The sequence below is a fragment of the Apodemus sylvaticus genome, chromosome 1, assembly GCF_947179515.1.
Source record: "Apodemus sylvaticus chromosome 1, mApoSyl1.1, whole genome shotgun sequence".
Lineage (NCBI taxonomy): Eukaryota > Metazoa > Chordata > Mammalia > Rodentia > Muridae > Apodemus > Apodemus sylvaticus.
The window spans coordinates 92,467,127-92,490,523 of NC_067472.1; the positions used below are offsets into that span (position 1 = coordinate 92,467,127).

The window sequence follows — 23,397 nt, forward strand, 5'->3', positions numbered from 1 at the left end:
ATGGAAAAGACATGTATGCCTGACACACATGATGCATACATAGCTAATGAAATGAGATTATACTACATTTATTATGACATTATTTTGTCACTTCTGGATTCTAACGACATGACAGCTCCTAAGTGTCTCATCTGCTGTTTCACAGAAAGAATTTCAAGAAAGTGAGTAAAGCCATGGCTTACAGACTCAGAAGTGCGTATTTACAGATAAGAAACTCAAGTTCAAGGTTAATAGCTTATCCAAACTCTTCAATACAATGAGGTCAAGCCTAGAACTAAGGTATCTTAGAAAACAGAACGAAAACATCAAGGCTTCTTCCCTTTTCTCCACAGTGTTGCTTCAACCACCTCAGGAATAAAATGCATTTGCCTAGGATGAGCTTGGTAAAGCTAGGAAGAAACCAGCAGGTGAGCAATGCTTAAAGATTGTAAGGACAGCACGAGCCTGTTAAGAGAGAGAGAGGCAGCAACTCTACACACCAAAATGACTGCCATTGTGCTCTCACACAGTGTGACTGCTATTAAGAGTTACACTTATGTTAAATAAATACAGGGATTACTGTTAAAGCCATTTATAATCAGAGCTTAGCCTTTTAAGCATTTTAAAGAGGAGGGCAACACAAATATTCTGCAACCTAAAAACAAATGCATTATCATTTAAACTAGTATAAACCTATATAATGAGATTAACTTAAATAGTGTATTTACACACATTAAAAATAACAGTCCTATGAATTAAGTGTCATTATTTGAAATGTATATTCATTTACTTTCTAAAAAAGATTCATTTTTAGTTCACGTGTATTGGTGTTTTACCTGCATACATGTCTATGGACCATGTATGTTGTCTGTGGACCATCTCTTCTGGCCCCATGGTGTCCACAGGGGCCAGAAGAGAGCGGCCATTCCCCTGGAATGAGTTACAGATGGCTGTGAGCCATCATGTGGCTGCTGGGAATCAACTGGGGAACTCTGGAAGAGCAGCCAGCTCTCTTTGCTGCTGAGCCATCTCCCCAGCCCTTCATCTTATTTTTAAAATACCACTTGGAATGCCCCCCCCCCCCGCCCCGCCCAAAGCAGGATGTATCCTGAAGTTCAAATTATGTTTTAAGTTTAACTTTATTTTTGACATTACCTCGTCCCTTAACAATGCCACCAAAGCAGAGTTTTTCAAATAGAAACAAAGTGACTATAATATACAAGCCATTTCTTGGTATACAAAACTTGAACCTACTTTTGATCACAGTTCTGGAATATCGTGTACGTAGAACAGAAGCATAAAGGATTCTGACACTTCATGAAAAGGTGACCAAAACAGCTCCTGAGTAAACTATTCCTACCTTCTTACCCAAGTACATTCTATTTTCTTCCAGTTCACTGCTTGCCTATATCCTATTTTATAAAGTCATGGAAAGGTTTTCTAATTAGCATATACTAGCTATCTTCCATATATTTGTTTCATTTCAAACTGATAATAAAAAAAGAGAATTCTTTTCATCAAAAGCCACTATTAACATATAGCAGCTTCACATCACTCTCAAAACAACTTCTATAAAAAGTGGAATTAACATTATATCTATAAAGCTGAAATTCAAATATCAGTAAGTATCTGTACTTACCTTAAATTTTCATTAAATCTTACAGTAGCTGCACAGTGGAATATGACATTTGTAGAATCTATAATGATCTCCTTATCTTCTTCACTGAGAGCCAATTTAGGTTGGGTGAGTTCACTGTTGATCGCTATAATTTTCTCTCTAAAATCTGGATTTTCATCTCTCAACCTGTCGAAAAGCTATCAAATGGGAAGATATTTATTCTATGGGTAGATATTTATTCTATTCTACTTTCAAAGCTGTAAACTCTTTCCCCACCAAAGACAGCTATTTTATCATTTTAGATTTCATGGAACACACAAGACTGCTCATCTTACAGACAAGAGAGTTAAGACTCAATGAGTTCAAGAGGTACTCCAAGAAACCAGATGGCAGTCAGCAACACTAACTGCCTATGCTCTGGCTAAATAGACCTGCCTCCTGCTTCAAAACAGGCTTAAGAAATAACAGGCATCTAGAAAATAATAGTCTCATACTCCAATGCTCCCAACTAATTGCCTGACTCTTAAAATATTTTTCAATGTTTAGTTACATGTGTATATGTCTATATACCCGAGTGCAGTGCTCATAGAGGCCTGAAAAGATGTGGCATCTCCGGGAGTTAAGAGTTACAAGTAGTTCTTGGAGGAAATGACATTAAACTAGAAACCTGAAGGAACAACAGGACTTATTGGCACATGTGTGAGTGATAGGGACAAAAGGAAAAGAAAAAGAAGATCTTAAAATTTCAAATCAGAATAGTGCTACTGCATAGGATAGATTATATATATATATATATATACACACACACACATACACACACATACATTTAAGGAAATAACATATACTTTAGAAAGTAATAGCAACTAGATATAACTACTAACTTTTTTCGTGTGGGTGGTGTTGGATAAATGCTAACTCTGGGGGAGGGGGAAGGACTATAGCTACTCTGCACAGTATACAAACCCTAGATAGAGTACCTAACAAGATACAACAATCTATCTGTGAAGTGAGTAAATATATTAGATTAGAAACACTTAAAGAATTTTGAAGATTCAAAGTCAAGTCACTGGACTGGTAACAACACATCACCTACATTATATACCAGAAGACAGGTCTAATAAAGGTTTAGTTTTGTGGGTCTGGAGTTCAGTGAGGGAGAAACAGAACCAATATAGATCATATTGACCACATACAGTTAATAACTGAAGGATCAAAGTCCTAAGAATGGAAAAGATTATCCAGATAGCCACAGCAATAAGGAATCCAAACTCGACAAAACTACTTCTCAATCTAATTTAAACCGCAGCCATCTGACTCACAAAAACAGAGCGTGCTGCACAACTGCTTCACTGGACCTAACAGAATTGTATCAAGGCTTATGGCAGGTGTCTTAAGAATATCAATATTTAAGGGGCAAGAAGGGAAAGAGGAACCCAGGGACCTAGGAGAGGGCCACAAGTTCTTTTTAGTACCTCAGTCTAGGTAGTCATGTTTACCAGCCATTATTTCTCTTTCAATATCATCTCCAGGTATTTAAGCCCACTAGTACTCCCATTGCTTCCTACTTTAAGTTTACTGATACCTTGTCAATGTTCTAAAACATACTTCATGATCAGCTATTTTACTTTCTGAGAGGATACTGAGGATAGAATCCTATCTCAAAAAAATAAAATTTTTGTCTATTATAAAAGAAAGCTTTTTTCTTTTCCTGATTCTAGTTCACTGCCATACTGCAGAAACATACCAAAATTTCCACAGATTTACTTTTGAATATTGAAGCAATATACTAAGCTAATAATGCTTCACAAAATTCACACACAAGCATGTGCTTTTATCCCCCTTCCAAATGATCAGCTTTGGTTCATTATACTACATCATACTGACCTTGCCACTGAGTATTTCTTCCACTCGCTCCTGGGGTGTCTGTCCAGCTTTCTGCCTCACCAAAACATACACTGAATTCACCTTGGGACAAGATCTCAGCAACTTTTCCAGAAGCACTTTTCCCAAAAAACCAGTGGCTCCTGTGAGGAGGATATTCTTGCCTTCATAGTATTCTGGGATTGAAACCATTTTGACTGTGAGAGAAACATGACAACATTAGTTTACAAATGTATGTTCAATCTTACTAAAACCTCCCAGTTTCCACATAAATATTTTAAAAGACTGAAAAAGAATCAAAATTGAATTTTGGCAATGGAAGAATCCAACCTTTGGTTCATTATACTACAGTGGAAGCAAGAATGGATTGCAGCTCCCTCAAGAGCTTGTTCTTTCCTGGATTATCTCAAACAAGTCACTCACCTTTTCTGGCCCCAAGTTTCTTTAGTACAGTTGTAGTTAAAAAAAAAAAATTCTCTAAAACTTCCTTATAGTAAGAACTCAAATATTGATCCAACGTCTGTTAAACTCTGAATACAACTGAATGATGATTCTCTGTTCCCAAAGAAATTTATACACTGAATGTATATCAGTAGACTCAACTCAGCTTGAATAACACTGCCAGGTGTCACATCACCAGTCATCAACCACTGAAACGGGAAGAGGTAACATCAAATGCTTTCTTCTACACATACTTGATAGTAACAAAAAAAAAAAGTTGTAAAAAATACACAAGAAAATGGGGTATATGTGAATGGGGTAAGTACAAGAAGATCTATGAAATATGTTACTACATAAGACTATATTATACTGAAATCCAAGCTGTATGCTATTTAGAAATCCACATGCATAGAATGAAATATTAAGACATGCCTGAGGGCATGCAATACAATTAGAGAAGAGAAAAAGCTTCAATAGTACTTTAGTCTCATTTAAGCTGAAAAGTCTAACAGATGCATGCATTTTATGTCCCAGATTCTAACTTATATGTGTTCTGAAAGTGCAACCCATGTTCCCTAGACAACCACAACCACTCCTCAAAAAGGTTTCTCTTTACAGCAAATGGAGAGCATCACAGAAAACAACTGTACACAAGGCAGAGATCAACAAATCATGGGGAGCCCATGCCCAACATTTACATCTATATCACAGCTCCTCCATCAGGGAACATCTATCTCTTAAGGGGAATGAAAAGATTTAAAAAGCCAGAATATCAGGAAGTCAGCCATAAAACAGTCTCTCTTGGAAATGGCTACATAAACAAGAGCAGTTTTCAATGGGCAAATTAACATGGGAGGGAGAAATTTAGCAACATCTCACCCTTAGACAAAGAACTATAGGCAACTCCTAAATGCTGGAAGAAGGAGAATTATCCTTTTCCTTACTGGTTGTCTAGCCCAGAAGGGTCAATCTTGAAGCCATATACATAAAAGAAGTAAAAATGGACTCAACAGGCTCCATCTATTTTTGCATATATATATATATACACATATACATATACACACATATACATATACACACATATACATACATATATGATATAGCAAACACAAAGAAAAAAAGGCTATCAACTTGTTGAGTTGTGGGGAGTGTGGGAGGAGTTAGAGAGAAGGTAGTCGAGAATGGTTGAAGGGAGATCATTTTATTTCAATTAAAATATTTTTTTAAATATAGAAACAAAAATCTATAGATAGCAAAAGGGGGTTGGAACAAAACAGAGTAACTTCTAGAACAGATGAGGATGAACTGACAGAGAGGCCATTGTAGGAGAAAAGAACTGTAAGGAGATCAGAGCTGTATTTATCATCTCCTCAACTGAAGTCTTAGAGAAAACATCAAACTCAGGATCAACAAGCTTGATCAGACAGAGTATGAAGTCAAGGTACTCAAAAAGCATGCACACAGAACAGCCAAACCACTCCTGTCAGTTTGATTTCCTGTATAAATGCTACTCCAGCCTTAATATCTGTATATGTTTGAGAAGGGTATCCAGATGGGTGCTTGAGACAAAACTGAAATAGGCTAAGCTTTAGGGACAAGGAAGCTTCACAACAATATAGGTTCTTACCATTCTTGAGATTGCCCACCAGAACTAGTTTAATAAGACCCTGTTGCTGAAGACACCACATACACTGATTGTAAGACATAGCTGGAACCAAGCTGGAAACTTTCTTCCTGCTTCCATAATACCTGAAAGTACTATGCAGTTTGCTGGAGGAATAAAGGCATCAACTGTCTTTTACTTAGCCATGAACCCTAAAGTCAGCAATACCAATTGGCCAGGCAAGATGAGTTCAACCATGCAATGGTGTATAATTGTTATGGGAGTAGCCAACTGCTTTTTATTTTACTGTATTTGAGGCCTACTCAACAACAGAAAATTCGTATCTGGTACTGTAACTTGATCTAAAACCCCATGGCTACAGACACCTTAGACACTTAAAGAGAAGCTTACTGTTGTTGTTCAGGTAAATTACCATAGCAATTTTCCAAATATTTCCAAATAATTTTCCAAGCTGTTTTCCAAATATCTACATTTATACCCAGACAAATGCTATTCTAAGATTGAGAAACTTCTCTTTTCAATATACAGTAGTGAATGCAGAGATCAATAGCTGTTCAATGTGCTAAGAGTTAAGTGTCAGTTAAGTGTGCAGCCCTCAACAAGGACATTTTTACCCCTTCTAAGACTCAGAAAACTTCAAGGAAAAGGGACAAGAACTGGAAGACAGGAAGAGGACTACTGAAATGTTGTCTTCTGGGTACAGCATAGCCAATGTAATCATCATGTAATAACAGCTAAGGCTATCTGCCATAAGTCTAAACAAGATAGCCTATTAACAGTTGCACTTACTCTTCCCTGCTGAATTACTGAGTACTAATGGGTTCAGGGGAAGGCGCAGTATTGTCTTCAGTTCTGTACCCCTAAGAAACCCACCAAGTTCTGATGAATAGTCTCAAATTCATGGTCACAGATAATCCTAGTTAAATTCTATGGATCAGAAAGAGAGAGAGAGAGAGAGAGACAGAGAGACAGAGACACAAAGGGAGAATTAGAGTAGAAGACTAATGGGTTAGATAGGAGATAAGGGATAACGTAAAGGGCTTAAGGGATTATACACATATAAAGTTATCAAAACAAATTCATTAAAAGTTTTAAAGTTGGCTGGGCAGTGGTGGCGCACACCTTTAATCCTACTTGGGAGGCAGAGGCAGGTGGATTTCTGAGTTTGAGGCCAGCCTAGTCTACAGACTGAGTTCCAGGTCAGCCAGGGCTACACAGAAAAACCCTGTCTCAAAAAACTAAAAAGTTTTAAAGTATTATATCTACAAAAAAAGTACTACCAAAAAGAAAAAAAAAACAAAAAAAAACAAAAAAAAGATATACCATGTTTGGAAATCAGCAAGCCAGATAAAGGTAGAAAATTCAAGAAATAACTTACAAAGAATTAGTGAATGAGTTTAACAAGCAAGTAGCTAGATATGGCACTCCTAAGAACAGCAAAAAAATTATCATTCCCTCCAGGAGAGGGGGAAAACTCTTAGCAACTAGAAGTTTCTCCAAGTGACACTGTAGTCTCTGATTCAAAAGTTTGGCAAAAAGAAGTTAAGTCTCACAAAATGCTGTGTACCAAATATTACAACTGCCTTCAAGGAATTCACTAAGGTTTGCTTGCCAGAAGTGTTTTCCAGCAGCTGTTTTAAAAAAGAATATTTTCATTTAAAATCTCCTTGAGAGAAACATACCACAGAGCTACTTAAGATATATTAACTAAAAATTCAAATCCAGATTCTGCCACTTAAGCTAAAGCTATTACTAATCAGAACCTGTTTATTTGTAAAAGCACATAGCATGTAGGTCTTATAGGCAAATAAAAACCTAAAGTGACCACGTGAAGAACTAGAGAATGACTAGGATAGCAACATACAAACAAAACAAAATGAAACAAAAAAGATTAATTAAAGCTTCCAATACAATGTTGTAATGGTTAATTTCAATTTTCAACTAGATTAGATTTAAAAAACCAAGGCATTAATGAGACATTCCTCCAAGTGAGACTGTAGGGTATTTCCAGAGAGCTTTAAACAAGGAAAGGAAGAACCACCTTCAATATGGGTAGCACTATCTCATGGGCTGGGGTGCTGGACTGAGTAATACCTTCAGATACTATTTCTCAGCACACATGCATGGGCAGAATCAAGTCTACACTAGTATATTTTAACTAAACTCCACAGTTTCAAAAAATTTAACAAAATTTCTACATACCTTTCAGTGAGATAAATCACATCAATCATAGAAATAACTGAGCGCACAGCACCAAAAGAGAAGTTCAAAGGAATTGTAAGGGCTGGAGTGGATTACCTTAAAAATTCTATTCAGTTCTAAAGTGTACAACTCAAATACAGGAGGAAAAACATATCCTTTTTATAAGGGGATCCTGCCATTTACTGAGTGTCTGTAATAGATGACAACTCGCTCTATGAAGAGATAGATGTGAAATAAAGTGAATACTATATGAAAAATCCTTCAAAACTTCAGCTTGGTCCACATACAAAGCCAACAGGCCAAAATGCAGTAGTGTGAAAATATGTTAACTGGTTCAGGCAATTTCACTTTCCAAAGATCTCTCTGAGGGACATTTTCAAATGCAGCCAACCACTGGAAGCAAAATACAAAGAAGCCTATTGTCAAACTTAGATCTGGACTTGGAAAATCACCAGCTGGATTTAACTGTTGTCATAATCAATTTTAATAAAAAATATATCATACTCAGTCAAGAAGTAAGCATATAACTAACATCAGTAGATTTATTTCCTGTTCCATCAAATATGACCTCCTTAAAGACCTTACCCAGATAAACTCATATACTGGAACACTAGTAACAAAAAACCAGGTCAGTAGAGAAAATAGATCAAGGTACAAGAAGCTCTGAGGTCTTGTTCACTTGTTGTTGATTACACATAATCAAGGAAACCCCATGCAGATAAATGATTTTGAAAATGAATTGGATTTAAATGTTTTTTGAAAACAAGCAAGCTATGGATGGCTATGAAGAAACTGTGCAGCCACAGCTTCTTGACCGTATCTTGTCCCAAGCTTCTCCATTTAGGTACCAACGTAAAGGTGAATAACTCAGTACCTTATTTATACAAAAACAACAACCATATATCAGGAGTAACTTGGTACATTAAATTTACCAAGACACACTAGAGCAAGGCAATGGAAAACAATACATGTAAATGGCCTGCAAATGTAGGACAGAAATGAATCAAAGCAAAACCAAGGCACATAGACTGCAACATAGAGCAGTAAACCATCACTTTCTCAAGGATTAATCCTATTTCCTCTCAGCCTCTGCCAAGATCACCAGGCAACAAACTCCTGGTTTTGTCCTCAGCTCAGCACGATCCTCCTATAATTAACAATGTCCACTTTGACACTATCCAGACCTTTCACCTTTCTATCAACTGGATTATGAGCCTAATACTGGCCACCTGTATTCAATGTACTGTTTAGCTCCTTTATATTCTCTAACTTTTTACAACATCTTGTAATCTAAATATTATTTGAAGTGTATCATGCAATTTTAGTGTTGCATTGTTAGCAAATAATTTAATGACTATAAGAATCACAATTTCATGTGAACCCATGAATATAGGTGAAAATGAACATTTAAATGACTTGCAAACTTCACATTCAATATATTTCTGACACTGTCGAAAGACATAAGCCATAGCTTGTGTAACTGTCATAGCTCATTCATGGCACCTGGCATGGTCAGCAGGATTGTGATCACCAAGGACAGAATGTAATGAACAGAAATTACTGACAAAATAACTGAAAATTATATGAAAAAATTTTCAAGAAAATTAAGTCATCTGGTGATACAGGCAAAATTCAGTACCCATACCAGACATGTTTGAATTAATAAACAAGTGATTTTTCAAAAAAATCATTAATTTTATAGTCTAATTGTTAAGCCTCAGTAATACGGTTACTTAAAAGACAAATTTCTATTTATTGGTTAAATACACTTAATAATATACAAATAATAACAATTGTTAAATAAATTAATGACTTTAGCAAAACCAGGCTTTTATCAAGTATATGCAGGTTCAAAGAAATAAACCAGAACTACTCACTCACTGGCTGACAATAATTAATAAGCCCCCAAACACTCCTAAGGGCTCTGGTGCTAGTCTCAGACTATGCAATACATGCATGTAGTTCCTCCCTTTAATTTCAAGACAGGGTTTCTCTGTGTAGCCCTGGCTGTCTTGGAACTTTCTCTACAGACCAGGCTGGCCTCAAACTCAGAGATCCACCTACTTCTGCCTCTCAAATTCTAGGATTAAAGGCATACGCCACCACTGCCCAACCATACATATACACCCCTTTAACAGGGCTAGTCTGAAACTTTTAAACATAGAAATGGAGATGAACCATAATAGTACTAATAAGAGTAAAAATGGGTGTGATAACTTTGGAAAGCTTCCCAGCAGTATTTAGGTACATTTTCAAACATACATGGGCAGTAAACAATATTATCTTTAAAAAATCTCAAATGCCCATTGGTAGTAAAATATAATTACAGCAACATATCTTATATAGCAATGCAGTTGAAAACAGCTCTAAATATTAGCCAAAGAATAAAGATGACAAAATAATATAGTCTGTGAGATTCTCTTTATGTAATGTACACACACACATACACACACACACACACCCCAAGATACCGTAGGGAGAAGGAAAAGACACAAAGTAGGCTTTATGGGGATCTAATTCTTTCAACTTCCTTGGCACAAGTTGGCTATGAGTGAGCTTGCTTTATGATTATTCACTAATAAAGCTGTACTTGTAAACATCTGCTTAGACTTGAGGAAGTGCTTTATACAGCATCTCCTATATCATTCCTATGCTGCATCATTCCTCCTAAGTATTCCTACATGAAGCCCTCCATATCTAACTGGATTCTAATGTAAACAGTTGTATGACTTAAAAAGTAAGATATAAGCTAGAGAGATGGCTTAGACGAGAACATACTATTCTTTCAGAGAACCTGAGATGGGTTCTCAGCACTTACTGGACAGCTCACAAACTCCTGGAACTCAGCTCCAAGGGATCAAATGCTTTTGGCCTTTGCAGGCACTAGCACTCAGCTGCACATACACACACACACACACACACACACACACACACACATATTAAAAAAAATAAATCTTATTTTAAAAAACTAAATGAAAAATAGTTTCAAATACTCCCTAAAAGGAAGAAATCCAAAATGTTTTAAACCATGGGTCAGCAAAGATTTCCATAAAGGGCTAAAGAGTAAATTATTTTCAGTTGTGTGGCCCATTGCTCAGAAACAACTTTGCAATGTCTATTATAGCATAAAGTGGCTTGTGTTTGAAATTGTTTGTCATCCCATCAAAAGTCATGCTGCAGTTTATTCTACACTGTAAATTATTAAGGGAGTAGAAATCTAATCCAGTTACTATGTTTAGAGGTAGTCTTTGAGAGGTAATGAGGTCATCAAGTGGAGTTTCCCCGCACACACACCCAATTAAATACTGATGGCTTTGGGATGGGGGACAAGGCAAAGGATACAGATACACATACATTCCCTGTCTCTTGCTACATAACCTTGGGACTTTATGAACAAGAAAGATAACACCATATGCAGCTCCTTGAGCCTTCAATTCTAAGCTAAATAAACTCTTCTTTATAAATTATTCAGTCTCAGATATTTCACTACAGTAATGTAACATGGACTAAACAAAGAATATACACAAAATGGTAGGACTATGTTTCAGTAAAACTTAAAAAAAAAACAAAAAATCAAAAAAAACCCAGAAAGCCACCATTTGCAGACCATGGTTTGCCAAGACAAGTTCTAAACAATAATTTCTAGTATTCCACAAGCATTCAGGAAAATGAAGCATGAATGAGAAAAGTACCACAGTTTAGAAATGTACTACTACTAACACAGAAGAACATCACCTAACATGGCCAATGACTGGAGTTACATAGTATCAAGCCAGGCATGGCTCTCCCCATACTATTTCACACTTAAGGAGCCAACTATATGAAGACTTTTAACCATTACCCTAAAAACATGACAGAAGGCCAAATGTCACAGCGACTATAATTAAGGCCCTAGGCAAATGGCTTTCTAAAGATGACGCCTAAGCTTCATGCCAAGATAAATCTGCATTCTTCCCAACACACAGGAAGACAGACACAGCTACAAAAATATACTCTAAATATTTAAGGCTGGAACAGCTTTTCAAGCAAGCACAAGAAATAATAGGAGAAACAATATTTTATATACCAAAGATGAAAGATCACAAGAAGGTTGGGAACACAGAATAAATATATCATCTGGGTACATGTGCTTATGGATTATACATCTGTATGTTACCAAATCTCAGTAAATAGCAATAGATGCAGAAAAAAGTATTATTCTGATTTTATAACACTATATAACAAAGTAATTTACTAAAAACACTTAATTCTCTCACAATTTCTTCAAGTCAGAAATTTAGAAAAAGTTCCACAAAACGACTGCAAATGAGCAGCCCTGGTTCTTGACTTAAGTGTCATTGCCTCTCCCAACAAGGCAGTCCAGGCTCCTTTACAGCACAAGCTAGTTAGACTGCTTACAGAGCTGCCAATGTGCTCATAACCAGAATCTGAATGACCAGGCAGATCTCCCACCTTTTCTGACAGTCAGAAGTCACTACAGTATAACTTTTAATTGACAAGTGACAGTCCAAACTCAAGACGTGAACACTACCTCACGATGGCAAGCATTTCTAATGGTTTAGAATGAGGCTCGAATGGTGACTCAAGCTGCGGCTGTGGCTGTGACTATAGGATCCCCTCACCCAACTTGGCTACTGTTTTTTGCAGTTCAATGTCAAAGAAGAAAAAGATGAAGATGAATTAAATTCTGAGGACAAGTATCTCACCCCTTTAGTCCTGCTGTCATTGAATACCACCTTTAACTACAGCTGAGGGATGCAGAGGTGGCTAGGTCAGCATGTACAGTCTATATACAAGCATAGCATGGTCACAAACTTGTCTTTTTGGGGACATGTCCAAGACAAGCACTCACAAAGCAAACTACGAGCACTCACAAAGCAAACTAAGTGCAGTACCCCCCAACCCTCCCCCCAAAAGATCCTAGGCTCAATGCAGAAAGAACAAAGTGTGGCCCGGAGGGATTTATTTATTAGAAACCACTGGGGACTCCATAAGATAGATAGGGACTCTCAACAGTACCTTGCCTTAGTTGTTCAAGGAGTCTCTGGGTCCCTTCTCAGTCACCAAATCTGTCAAAGAAAATATAAGAACAATTTAGTTTAACAATCTGTTTTTGCTTTTCAGTGACGGAGAGTGGTCCCAGTGCCTTGCAACATGCAGTTTAATAAACCCTAACTGACTTCATTTTCTATTCTATAATCAAACTATACTTCACTCCATAAGACAAATAAAAATTCCAAGGATCTTTTGTTTGTTTGTTTGTTTGTTGCATTGAAATAATCTTGCTATGTAAGTCAGGCAAGCCTTGCATTCAAGAACCTCCATCTCCTAAATGCTAGGATTATAAGCATACACCATTTATTATAAAAAGGTTGGTGTTGTATACCAAAACAAACAGACAAAAAGGCTAAAAAAGAAGAAATGAAACAAAAGGTAGCCCACAATTACACTCAGTTTCCTTGTAAAGTTAGAGACAGGTTTAGAACAGAAAAATAACTGATTGGTTAATGTTAGGTTTTTAAAAGATTAAGGTTAATATTAGGCTTTAAATTTTTTTAGATTAAGGAAGAGGGAACTTTATCATCATACCAGATGAAAAAAACCACAGGATGTTTCATGGTTAGTTATAATCCTAATATTCCAGAAGTCAAAAAACAGCTGAGATCTTCAGCTTGGTAATATGCGACTTCTACATGAGTGACTCCATTTTTATTTATACAGGGTATAGTAGGGACTAGTATAGGAACCTTACTACAATGACTTCTTGTAATTTTTATTTACCAAATGAGTACAGGAAATAATTGGTGTGAGTGCGTGTATATGAGCCCACATATGTGGAGGCCAGAGTTCAACCTCAGGTGCCATTCCTAAGGAATCACCCACTTTTTTATTTTTGAAAGTCTCACATTAGCCTAGAGCACACTGAATATGCCAGGCTGTGTAACCCAGTGAACCCCAAGGATAAGCCCAACTCCATCTCCACAGTGCTGGGAAAACAAACACATCACAGCTGTCTTTTTTGTGGGTTCTGGAAATCAAACTCAGGTCCTCACGCTTGACTGACATGCACTTCACCTACTGAGCCATCACCTTTCTCTCCAGACCCCTTCCCACGTTATATTTTAAGCTAGCAAAACTTTTAAAAATGTGTTCCCATGGGCCTCATACTTTCAAATGTTTATACACACTGACACACATAGACACACAGACAGACACACACACACACACAGTTCTGAAGACACATTGGAAGATAAAGATCTAGTTAGTGTCTTTTGTACTCTATTTTGCTAACTACAAAAGGTAAACTAATATACTTATTAACAAGAAAATTGTATATATTTATTATATACATGTTTTGAACACATGTACATTGTGAATGCAATCTATATGTAGTCTTTTCATTAAGAAAGTATAATACAGACAACAAATAAACAACCAAAATGCAAACTCAAAATGTACAAACTATGGTCAAAGAGCAAAGAACAGTGAGTTCTTTTTCCTCTTCTCTAAAATTAAGGCTTATCAGGCAGTTTTCCACAGACAAAAGAATAGCTTTAGCATCTTGGATAACATTTCTTTTTTTCAATAAAAGATGCTAGTGTCCAACTCTGTTGTAAGCATCCATTGAAATAGACATAATAGCCACTCTGTTTGCCTACACAGACACTGATATAGCAATATCTTTATTCTATGTCCCTAATGTCTAAGGCAGTTGGTATTGAGGAATCTCAATGGTGCATTAGATTAGTTCTTGGGCTATTAAACGACCATTTTGTACATTGATACCCTTCTATAAGCACAGCACTTTTGCAAGAACAAGAATGCTTCTAGGATCTTATTATCCTGAAAATTTTAGATGTCTCAAGAATAAGCAACTTATACTACATCAGAGAGGAAGTACCAATCCTATGACACTAAAATTATACACTTACAAAATATTATAACATTTTCAGTATTATCCATTTTCTTTTGTTTCAGTTTTTAAGCTTAAGGCCTACACTGCTAATTACTATAAAGCCTATAGAAAATGAACTATGTTAATGTTCATACATAGCATGATAAAAAAAGTAAAAAGAAATGCCAAAAAAAAATACAAACGATTCTGACAATAAGTTTAGTGGGGTGGGAGAATGGGAATCATTTTTAACACTTGGTAAAAACATATTTAATTCCATTATAGAGAAAGAATCCTTCAAAGAAATATGCCCATTAAGTCAGTCATATGTGATTTTATTTTAGATAAACTACTTTATAGACAAATGACTGGGCTGTATTTATTCTTTACCTTAATAAAAAATGTTTTCATATTAAGAAAATTTTATCTTAATATTTTTAGCCTCAGAGAAATAAAGTTTTTAACACAAAGGTGTACTATTTCTACTTCATGTTACCAAAGATGTAATTTTCAAATCATGTTAAATCAGCAAAGGAAACTAAAATACTCTCTTTGGCTTATAAAGTCATGAAGATTGATACTGTACATAATACATTATTTCATGATTAATATTTATTAAAATACGGAGCTTAAACTGATGTCAAAGAAAAATGTAGCCTGTAATCCTAGCACTTGGGAGGCAGAGGCAGGTGGATTTCTGAGTTTGAGGCCAGCCTGGTCTACAGAGTGAGAGCCAGGGCTACAGTGAGAAACCCTGTCTTGGGAAAAAAAAAAAAAGAAAAGAAAAAAGAAAGAAAGAAAAAAAAGAAAAGAAAAGTGCACTTTAACCCTAAAACATTACATATAGATTATATGACCCAAAATGGAATCAAATTAGTAATCATGTATCCTGCAGTCTAAAGTTCATTAAACTCTATTTACAAAGTTAAACTTTCAAAACAGGGTGACAAAATTGGGTATTCTACAAACGCACCAATAACTGCAAGCATAGTTATGATTTAATATGATTACCACATTGTATGTAATCCTTAAAGCAGGAAATTTTTCTGACTCCCTGTCTCAAAGGTACACTATACTTTACTCTTCTATTACTTCTTCATAAGGTTTCTGAATCTGGGTTTTTTTTTGTTTTTTTTTTTTTTAAGGTTAAATCTAGAAACAGGTAAGTTTTGTTGTGAAATGAGGCTGGGAAACTGTAAACTATATCCAATCAGATTAGTGAAAGTACATTAACATATCAAAGACTACAAGATATCCAGAAGTAAAGAAACTAAATGAACTTCAAGTCAGGCCCTTCACAAATTTCTCAATACACCTAGGAAAACAATGCTCGTTGTGATAATCAGATCAGCCATCTAAGTAATACTTCTCTAAAAGTGGGACAAACTTCTGAATATAAATCACTTAAGAAAGGACAATTGTCCTTTGATGCATAAGGCTATATATGAATAAAAATGTTAAACTAGTTACTAAGAAAAAAATTATCAAAATACATGAAAGAAAGACTTCTATCTGTATTCAAGTACTAAGCCTGGTTACTTCAACTAGTAATGCTAGCTCATTTGATACTCAGAAACTCTGATAGTAATTTTCAAGAAATACCATTTCCAGTTAAATTTTGCTGTCTTTACCTAGTTATGGTTTTCAATTATTTGTCTTGATTTTTAACTGAAAAACCCAATCACCATTAGTTTAGATTCATTGTCAATTTAGTTTTGGTTATTATCAAACTTCTACAATTTCATCATTGGCTTTCTAACTAACCAAGATTCAGTTTTTGTAATTCAGTTAGGAACCATATTCCTAACGAAAATTCACCCAAAACACACTTGTATCTTAGTAACAGTTATTATGCCACTAGGAAGGTTGAAGTTTAAAAAGTGTCAGAGTCACTCTTATGAATCCTTGTTGATTTAGGGGATATAAATGTGGGAGAGGAAACTCTCTGGCCACAGCAAGCAAAGGTGATAAAGAATTCACAATCAGGGCCGTCTGCAAGGATCTGCATCCTTCTGGTCTCTAGTTATGAGAAGGAATATTTTCAAGGAGGTCTTTAAAGAACTAAATGCTATAATGTCTTCTCAAAAATCAGTATCTTTGAAGACATATCATGAAGGGCAAGCTATGTAAAAGTCATCAGGGTAGTAATGACTAGTGATTTTCTGGATTCCCAGTATATTTTCAGTTGTAAAACTAAATTAAGTACCTGGCACCCTATCCTAAAATAAGCCTTGTAACAGTTAACAATACTAAGAACGCAGCAGAAATAAACGTTTGAGAACATATAAACTCAGAGCACATGGTCAAATAATCAGTCATAGAGCTAAAATCTCTAGCACTAAAACATATTGGTCTCTATATACTAAGACCCATAATGAAAAGATAGGCAAATTTAAAAAAAAAAACATTCTGTGTATGAATGTGGGTGATGAATGTGGGTGCATGAATGCCATAGCCCATGAAGTCAGGGGAGAACTTTCTAGAGTTAGTTCTCACAAAGATGTACTGCTCCTGAAAGATCTGCCCATGTCTACGTCCTGTTGCTTTAGAAATACTGGGATTAGAGATGAGAATCATCCTACCTAGCTTTTTACATGAGTTCCAGGGATCAAACTTGGGTCACATCTTATAAAACAAACAGTTTTTTTTTTTTTCCTTAAGTCATCTTCCTGGCTCTAGCCAAAATTTTAAAAAATATAAAAGACTTAAAAAGAATCAGGGTAATCAGTTACTACACTACTGGGACCACCGTAACCTTGTTTGGGCAAGTTAATTAACATCTTTGGTTCCTGTTCAGTTCTCTGAAAGGCTAGATCACTTATCATCCTCTAGTTCACAATGTCTGTATTTCTCACTACCAGTCACTGGAATAAATTGTTTCTTAGTCTTACATTTGATACTTAGGGAATTATTAACTCCAAAAGGTCACCAAGGTTATCACTTTAAAGCAATTCACCTACTGTTTACAATCTATCAATCAATTTATCAAATGTCCCATTATTAGCCAATTTACCTGCTTCTTCTCTCCTGAGGATTCTGCTTATAGTAACGACCTAATATTATTTTGACCTATACTTTAAGTACAATCAGCAAGTTTTTTTAAAAAAAAAAAAATCACATGTTTCTAAGAAAGGGGATGATGAGTGATTATGGGCCTCAGAGTTTCACAATCAGTCCAACTGGTCACTAACCCTGCAGCATTACTTTCAACCCAGATGTGAGCTTCAAAAAAAAAAAGTTTTTTTTCCTCCACAAACCTTGTTGTTTAAGAGTAAGTTAAAGAATTTTCTTCTGCTACAAGAAAAATAAAAGGTATTTATGCATTTTACTATATTCCACTTTCTGTTCATTCACGAAGACACTGCCCTACATCATGTATACAAAACACTATACATGCACCTATTTCAAAATCTTTTGTAGTTACTTCTATGTTATTGAACAGCTTATGGCTAAAAATGGTGGCATGTACCTGTACTCCCAGCACTCTGGAAGCTAAGGCAGAAAGTTAATTAGTCAAGTCAGTACAGCCCACGTAAGAAGCCCCACCTCAAAACAATGGTTAAACAAAAACCTGGCTATGGCTTACTTTCCCCCCCAAGAATCCAACTGAGACTCTACTTGGTCTACTTTTTAAGCTAGTATTTACATGATAACCTTCATAATTTTATAATTCCTATTAAATCACTTACTTGTCAAAAGTAATCATAATATATAAAACAGAACAGAGTTGAGTTTTTATAATATGTTTTCTGCCTAACACTTAAGAATAAATTACTAGCTAAGACTATCTAGCTCATGGGTAGACAACAGAGCACTTGCCTAGCATAAGCAAAGCCCTGGTTTCACTCTCTAGCACTGAACAAAGGGGTAAGGATATCCAGCCAGGATCCACAGACCTCGAAGAATTTTTTTACTAAGTTTTCAAAGGAAAGTTGGGGAACCACTGAGCTACAGCTACAGCTTAGGTTTGAACATTTTAAGAAGCCACTAAAGTTATACCAAAAATTAAATATCGTTGTTTTCTTCTAAAGAGACAAGACAAATCTTTATGAAGATGCTCAGAGAGGTTCATAAACCTTAAGAACGCCTGCATTCTAGGAAATAAGTTATTCTTAGAATACTTCATAAGATGCTTCACGGTATAAATTCGCTCAACTCAATGATATCTCATGAATGTTTACGCCTACATTTCTAAAAATTCCATGAAATGCAATAAACTATATATTTCAAAATTCTAAGTTTCTGAAGTGGTTAACACATGTCTATATACACAAAAGAGACATAATTCAAAGGCTCCAAGTGATTTATACTTAAAAGATGGTGGCACACACCCACTAATACTTTAGCCAAAGTGCATCGATTATTACATGTTAGAATACAATATTTATAAGATACTGGCTCTTTTTAATGGAATGTGCCAAATAATCCACCAGGGACAATGATACATTCACAAAACATTGTGCCTTGGTACAACAAAAGGCTTTTTCCAAGAACTGATACAAGATCTTCACTGTGCCCATAATATCATATTTGGGTCTAAAAGATAAAGAGACACAGATTAAGATATAATTTATTCTGTAAAGACAAAATTAGATTTTTTTATCTCTATGCATAAATATGTGTAAGTTCCTTTCCCACACCACCTACTAGTCCTCCTCTCTCAATCTAAATTCAACTTAATTCCAAAGTAGCTTAACTCCCTCCCTGTCTGTAGTGTAGCTTTACTACCCTGTTCTTAGCACAGGTCTTAGGCTCCCTCCTAACGCGTTCCCTGCCCCAGGGCACCTTACTATATCTGACTTCTCTTGCACAATACAGTTGAAAGCACAGTTTCAAAATACATTTATATGAAAAAAAAAATCCATTCCACTTCAATTAACATGCCTATTAGGCTGTATGGCAATATTTTTTTATTTCTTTAATTTGCTTCGAAATTGTAGGAAAAGTGAATGGAGTTACAAGCTATGAAGCAATATGGACCAAAAAAAATGTATTAACTTTTAAAGCTGGTGGATAATAGAAGGATTCTTAAAGTCTGGTCCACGAGTTTTCTCCTTTATAGATTTGTTAAAAATAGAGCTGATTGCTGGGCAGTGGTGGCACACACCTTTAATCCCAGCACTTAGGAGGCAGGTGGATTTCTGAGGTCCAGGCTAGCCTAGCCTGGTCTACAGAGTAAGTTCCAGGACAGCCAGGGCTATACAGAAAAACCCTGTCTTGAAAAACCAAAAAGACAGACAGACAGACAGACAGAAAGAAAGAAAGAAAGAAAGAAAGAAAGAAAGAAAGAAAGAAAGAAAGAAAGAAAGAAAGAAAGAAAGAGGGGGGGAGAAAAAAAACCAACCAACCACCACCACCCCAAAATAGAGTTAATTTAGCTTTGCTAAACACATTTATTTAGGCAAAGGTACCTTTCAATGAAACTTCTCTCTTTCTGTCACACACACACACACACACACACACACACACACACACACACAGCACATGGACACACACTGCCCCCAGATAAGGGTCTCATTATCTAGCTCTGGCTGTCGAGAAACACTCTTTAGACTAGACTGACCTTGAACCTTCAGAGACCCACCTGCCTCTGCCTCCCAAGGGCTGAAATCTGGCATTTTTTTGTTGTTGTTATCTGTGGTCCTGGGGACTGAACTCTAGGCCTTACACATGCCAATTACTTTTTCTGCCACTAAGCTTCGATGCTAGATTTTCAATAGCTTTTAAAAAATTATACTTTACCAACATGTTTTCATTAGCTCAGATAAGAGATGCCATTTATCTATTTCTTTACTAACAATTTAATTAGTATCTGCTATCTAAGATAGTCTGTCTCAGCAAATGTAAGATAACAAAAGGAATTCATCAACACAATCACATCCTTAGGAATTCATGATAAAAATGACAGAAGGAAGAAAGGGAGATAAAAAGGGGAAACAAGGTAAAAAAAAGCAATAATCGTTTTTAAAGTTCTCCCCGCTGTGATAGATGAGGAAACTAAAGTGCAGAGAGGGGAAGTTACTTGCCTACAGTTAAACATGAAATTGCTGACAAGGACAAAATTAAAACTCAAACCTGCTTATTCCAAGTTTGATGTGAATATTCTACTTTATGACACATTTTCTATACCGTATTAACTCAAGAGAATGCATAATAATTTAAAGAAAAGTAAATGAATGTTAAATAAAAATGGGGAGGTTAGGAAGAAAATGAAGACAATAGATTTTAAAAGCATTATACATAAAAACTACATGCAACTCCCATAGTTCCCCAATTTGCAGGTATATTTGACTTTAAGACCCAATATCTATTTCTAACATTTTAAAGATATAAATTTATCTTCTTTTCAAAAATACTGAAATGTAGAAACACATATCTACATATGTTGCAGGAAAAAGTAACATAATAGACCCTGTACAAAACAAACTCTCTACTATATATTTAGAGGTAGCATGGTGGCATATACCTTTACTCTCAGAAAGCAAAAGCAGACTATCCTTGAGTTCAGCATCAGCCTGGTCTCCCTAGAGAATTCCAAGCCAGTCAAGACAACACAGTTAGATTAGGTTTCAAAGAAAGTTGGGGAGTGGGCTGAGACCTATCCTTTAAGGTATTAAATAGCTATTAAATACTGGAGGCTATATGATACTTCAACTTCAGATATTAATAAAAAAGTCCTTTTCTTTGTGAGTTTAAGAAACAAGAAGTGGGTCTGGGTTTTATTTTGTCTTTTTCCTCTCATACAGGCTCTTGCTATGCAACCCAGGCAAGCTTCAAACTCAGAATCCTCCTGCCTCTGCCTCCCCAGTGCTGGGATTACAAGCACATGACACCATGCCTTGCCAAGGTAAGAACTATGACCTAGCTCTGTCACTTAGCTCTCTAACCTAAATTCTCTGAGTCTCATTCTCCTTATTTGTAAAATGTAGCACACACATAAGAAAACAAAAATTGTGATTATCTATGTAAGGAACATAATACAGTGACTAGATGAAACAGAAATCACATGTATACTTATTCCACAATCTCTACATGCCAAATAAAGGTTAAAACTAAATGGATTTATAATATTTATCCCTCTTCATGTATGAGATTGAACTCTATATGCACTGACCCTTAGACAAATCCTCCTAGTTTGCTTGGGAATAATTACTTGCTAAACAAAGAACTATGTTATTGATAAGTTTCTCTTTGAATTGGGAATACAAGAGTGAAGTATGTGTAGTGTTTGTGTGTACCGAGTGAAGTATGTGTAGTGTTTGTGTGTACCGTGTGTACATTATACAAGTGTGTCTTCTACATGTGGAAGCTAGAGGTTGACATCGGCTATTTTCCCCAACTGCTTCTCCACTTTATTCTCAAGACAAAGTCTCGGATTAGACTAGACTAGCAAGCCTGCAAGTCCCAAGGATCCTGTCTCTACCTCCCCAATACTGAGATTTCAGCCATGTGATACCCAATAAGTACTGGAAATCCAAACTAAGATTTTCATGCTTACACAACAAACACTTTACTGAGTGAACCATCTCACCAGTCCCAATGGTGAACTTGTAACTGTTTAAATTGATAAGTTAAACATAAATGTAGCACTTTTACTGTTTACTGAACTGAAACTCTTAGGTCCAATATCAAACCCAACAAAGGGAGGAACTAAAGAAACTATGTATAGGAAGAAGGAAGGATGTAAGGCCAAAAGAAACAGTTTAAAATGACCCAGTTCCATGAGTGGTTCATGGCTTTTTTTTTTTTAAACTTAAGTTCTTTTCTTAATCTCTAAGAAAACCAATGTTCAGAAAAGTCAGAACCCTATCTCTATGATTCAAGGTGCTTTAAGAACCTAATCCGTCAGATTAAGCAAATGCCACCTTTTAGGGTGTATTCATTTCAATTCACAACAACTCAGTCATTTCCAACATAAGAACACGCCTTCCAAAACAGCTCCCATGGAGCAGACGTCAAGAAAGTCCATCTCTGCTCTCACCCCAAGCTTAGATCTACCTAAGCAGTCCATTTCTGTCCCATTTCTTAAATAGATGTTATGCCCTAATGATAATAACAATGCTCATTTTTATCTGGATTTTTTTTTTAAGTACAAGCATTTTAAACACTCAGATCTTCTTTAGTCAAAGACTAAAACATTACAAGGGGCCCTGCTATTATTCTTCCCCTGAATGTGACCATGGCTGTGACCATACCAAGCATGATCGCTGACCCATATCATGATTCACTTCAGCGATTGTAACACTACATTCACATTTCTTTTTCCTTATTTAACTCAGTGGCTTCTTTTTAACCATCCTTCTTCTCAGTCTTTAGGTCTTTCTTTCAAAAAAGTCAGCTCTAGGCCTGTCTAAACAGCATATTCTTCCATATGTACAAAATCTTTCTAAGAAATCTCTATCCTCCTTTACTTTGTTTTGTTTTTCAAGATATTGTTTCTCTGTGTAACAACCCTGATTGTCCTGGACTCCCTTGTAGATCATGCTGGCCTCGAACTCACAGAGTCCACCTCCCTCTGCCTCCTGAGTGCTGGGATTAAAGGCATGTGCTGCCTACCACCACCACCAGCATCCCAAGACCCCCTTCCTCTGCTGATTTCTTTTATAACAAGTCTTTTCTGCCAGAGGCTCAGCTCTGACCTTTGGATTTTCTGGTAAATCATGAATCTCCAGCATTTACCAGTGCTGCCAACAAGCAAATGCTCAATTAATGTTTATTGTAAATGTTTACTGTCTGATTCTACCAAATCTGACTTGC

At 36.0% G+C, this 23,397-nt stretch overlaps 1 protein-coding gene across 3 annotated transcripts in view; it reads right to left on the reverse strand.

Moving 5' to 3' along the window:
* Far1 (fatty acyl-CoA reductase 1) overlaps positions 1–23,397 on the reverse strand; it is a 54,137-nt gene that overhangs the window by 28,617 nt on the left and 2,123 nt on the right. For 2 of the 3 annotated variants that reach the window (XM_052200979.1, XM_052200988.1), the window contains exons 2-4: positions 12,765–12,814; positions 3,482–3,675; positions 1,619–1,794 (exon numbers count right to left, since the gene is read on the reverse strand). In XM_052200979.1, the coding sequence (XP_052056939.1) occupies positions 1,619–1,794; positions 3,482–3,670 (365 nt within the window). In that variant the 5' untranslated portion in view covers positions 3,671–3,675; positions 12,765–12,814. The remainder of the gene's footprint in view (positions 1–1,618; positions 1,795–3,481; positions 3,676–12,764; positions 12,815–23,397) is intronic. The other variant, XM_052200995.1, reaches the window with a different exon arrangement.